This window comes from Anopheles stephensi, unplaced genomic scaffold (assembly GCF_013141755.1).
Source record: "Anopheles stephensi strain Indian unplaced genomic scaffold, UCI_ANSTEP_V1.0 ucontig72, whole genome shotgun sequence".
Taxonomy (NCBI): domain Eukaryota; kingdom Metazoa; phylum Arthropoda; class Insecta; order Diptera; family Culicidae; genus Anopheles; species Anopheles stephensi.
The window spans coordinates 18,024-21,737 of record NW_023405441.1 but is presented as its reverse complement, the minus strand read 5'-3'; the positions used below and the strand labels follow the sequence as shown (position 1 = coordinate 21,737).

General features: G+C 51.9%; 1 protein-coding gene across 1 annotated transcript; it reads right to left on the bottom strand.

Moving 5' to 3' along the window:
* Nucleotides 1-766: 766 nt before the first annotated feature.
* On the bottom strand, nt 767-2,846 carry LOC118517231 (myb-like protein K). Its single transcript, XM_036063210.1, has 2 exons — nt 1,431-2,846; nt 767-1,220 (listed from the first exon to the last, which is right to left on the bottom strand). Exons 1-2 carry the CDS (start codon nt 2,060-2,062, stop codon nt 1,121-1,123), a joined length of 732 nt encoding a protein of 243 aa, XP_035919103.1. The 5' UTR covers nt 2,063-2,846; the 3' UTR covers nt 767-1,120.
* Nucleotides 2,847-3,714: the final 868 nt, after the last annotated feature.

The following is a 3,714-nucleotide window of genomic DNA, read 5'->3' as shown; positions in this document are numbered from 1 at the left end:
GATGTCTAACGACCCCATGATCTCGACGAACAGGTCCTCGTTGAAGAACCGAGTTGCCCATCTGCCCTCCGTTGCCTGTTGCTGTCCTCGACCAGTGCTTGTCTGTGCCGTCGTCCTCCCAACCGTAAACTTGATGGTGTTATGGTCGCTCGGATTTTCGTCGCAGACTCGCCAGTTGTTGTCGCCCACGAGAGACCTGCTACAAAAGGTTACGTCGACAATGGAGCTGCGGCCACTGTGGCTGACCCATGTTGGCCGGTTACCCCGGTTCAACAGGACCAGTTCGAGCGAAGCCGCTGCGTCCATCACGATTGCTCCCCTGTGCACCCGCTCTCCATCGTTGCTCCTACGCTCCATTCCCCACGCTCCTGACCAGGCGTTGACGTCTCCGCCGATCACGGTGTCCCGGTTGCGTGGAATCACAGACGCTATTTCAGTCCACTTACGTCTGTAGTCTTCTATCGTCGCATTGGGACCCACAGGAGGTAGATATACAGAGCAGAACACAATGCCGCGCATCTCCACCACGACGAAGCTGTCCCGCCGGTTCTCGATGATGCGCTGGATGGGGTATCTTCCTGTTGAAACCGCTGCGACTCTGCCCGTCGGGTCCACCACCCAGTTGCTATTGTTCTCTGGGATCCGGTATGGATCTGAGAGCAGCAAGAGGTCGTGGCCCTCCGTTCGGGCCGTCTGCAGCAGCATGTCCTGGGCCAGCTGGCTGTGGTTCAGGTTCTGTTGGAGGACCTTAGGCGCGCCGGTTGGGCCGTGAAGGTACTACGTCTCCTACTTGGCGGCACTGGCGCTGTCCAAACGAGTGCCCGATTGCTTCCGGGCCCTTGCAGACTAGGCACTTCCGCTCCTTAACACACTGTCCCGTGTGTTTTGGTTCTGCGCAGCGATGGCATTTGCTCGACCGGTCCTTTCCACGGCAGTGGGACGCAATGTGGCCGTACTCGTAGCAGCGGTAGCACTGGCGCTTCGCCTCCACCTTCTTCAGCCGACAGCACCGACTGAACCCGATGACGTGCTGATTTTGCAGAACCGCATCTGTAACCGCCGCTTCCGGACAGCCGAAGAACGCTACTAGCGTTCCGTAGCTGGAATTGGCGGTGCTGATCTATTCCGCGTACAGCGTCACTCCCAGGGCGGCGCTCAGGTCCGTGGCGATCTCCTCGTTTGAGCAGCTTGGGGGGATGTTGGTGCAGATCAGCCTGGTGGTGGGGGTCCTTGGTCGGACTTTTGCCTTGTCCTCCAGCGCAGCCGATACCCTCTTCCACATTTCCAGGGTTTCCGCGTGGTCTGTGCAGGAGAGTTCCAGAAGAATATTCCCCTGGAAGTTCGTCCTCGTGCGCACGACCTTCTGCCGGTCATCCCCGAGCTTTTCCTGCAGAATACGCATGATGTCCTTCTGGGTGGTGGAGTTGATGGTTTCCACCTCCAGCGCGTCCGGCTGCCTACTGCTGCGTTTTGGTGACTGTTGCTCCCTCGGTGGCTGCTGCTGCTCCGGCTGCGGCTTTTGTAACTGAGCTGCTGCAATGACCGCGGCCTCCTGCTTGCGTTGCTGCTTCCGAGCCCGTCGCTTCGCCTGCTTGCTCATGACCTTTGTCCATTCGGCCTCGGGTTCGTGAGACTTGTCCTTGATCTGGGTTTGTCCGTTTGCGTTTTTGTTGTCCTTTTTCCTTTCCGTGTCGGTCCCGTTTTTCTGGGGTGAGGTCTTGGTGTTCTTTTTCTTATTTTTCTTGCTGCGTTTAGTTTCCAGTCCGGTTTTTGCAGATGTTGTGGCGTCGTCTGTCGTCTGAGGGATGTCCGTTGTGGTTGGAGGGATGTCTGGTGTTTGTTCTTGTTCGCTAGCCAAGTCGGTTGTTGTGCCTATGTCATGTGGTTGTTGTCCTGTTGCTATTGCTTTTGCCAATTTTGTTAGGCTGTCCATTTTCCTCAAGAGTTCCGTATTAGCCTCACTGATTATCTCCGCCATGTGCAGAGTGAGTGCAAGCTCGTTCATCGAGATTCCCGGGGGCAGCGGAACCGCTGGAGGTGGAATGGGCGGCATGGCCTCCATGTTTGGGGGCTCGGCCACCACCTCCTTATCTCACTCGGCTCCCCGCTCCTCGGGTCCCCCGACAAGGTCTAGCTCGCTCTCCTCCACACATGTCAGAGGCTCGGCTGGGTCAGTCGATGTCGAAGTGTTTTTTGTCGTGGTCATTGTTTTGTTATCGTCGATTACCTCGGCCAGTACTACGAGGACGGACCTGATGGCGGCCTCCCAGTCCCTCGGCAGCGCAGAGAAGCCCCTAGTTTTCTGGCCGTCGCGTATAGTACGCACGAAACCAGTCAACATAGCACTTGCCCGCTCCACCGGATTGACCCGTCGGCCGCCAGCAGGGTATCGCTCGAGGAAAGTCTCTATCGTTTGTCCAGTCGGTGTTTTGTCGGTTGCGTCTGTGTCCACCTCGATAACCGGCTGCAATGTCGACCGGCGTACCATGCTCACCCCAACTAGGGTTCTTCTCGCAGATGCAGAAGTTCCAGCTGTCGTGGGGGCAGTCCCGGTCGGCATTGAGCCTCGCGTCATCCGTCGGGTGTACAGGGTTTCCTGTCTGGTGGTTATCGGGAGTGGTGATACACCTCCATTCGTCGAGTGTCGTCGGGTGGCTATGCGGCGTGGTGCCGACAGCCGACCCGGGGATGCCGTTAGTCTTGTCTTGGAGGCGCTTCTGGTGATAGTCGGCATGATGGGAGAAAAAGAAAAAGGAGAGAGAGAGAGAGAGAGAACGAAAAGAAAGAAAAGGAATTTCCTACCGGACGAGAAAGAGAGAGATCGCAGACTGGAAAGAAAGAAGGTCACAAAAAGAAAGAGAAAATTGCTAAAAAGAGGGAAAAAAGCAGAAGAAAAGGAAGAAAGAACGCTAAAAAGAAAGAAGACGCTAAAAGAATGAAAATCAAAGGCAAGAAGGAAGCAAACGCTAAGAAGAAAGAAAACTGCTAAAGAGAAAGAAATCGCAGATGAGATGAATGCAGAGCACTGAAAGAAAGGAAAAAAAATCGCTAAACCGGAAGAAAATCGTATGCAAGAAGAAAAATCGCAGAAACAGAAAATTGCTGAAAAGAAGGAAAATCGGTGTTTGATGCCAGTTGAAGCTGAATAAATGGCCCGAATTATTCGGAGAACGAGAGAGAGTGAGAAAAAAGAAGAGAGAGAAAGAGAGAGAGAATAATTCCCTACACGACACGAAATGGAGAAGATTGCAGAAAAGGAAAGGAAAATCGCTTGAATGAAATTTAAATGTAGACAAGAAGGGAGAAAATTGCCGAAGAGATAGAAAAGATCGCTGGAAATCAAAAAAAATCGCACGAAAGAAAGAACAAAAGTAAAAGGCTGAAAATGATGGAGAAATCTTTAACAGAAGGAAAATCGCAGGCAAGAAGGAATAAAATCGCTGAAAAGAAAAGAAATTCGCTAAGAGAGGGAAAATTGCTATTTATATGTCAGTTAATGCAGAAAAATTGCCTGTTTAACTGAATGAGAATAAGAAAGCATTGATTTTCCCACCACAAGAAGGAGTAAAAATTCGAAAAAGGGGAAAGGAAAATCGCGAAAGAAAGTATATCGCTATTAGAAAGACGGTTGACGCATAATAAATTGCTTGAATAAATAGGAAAGAAAGAGGCAAGGAGTAAAAATATAATTCTCTACAAGACAAGAAAAGGAAA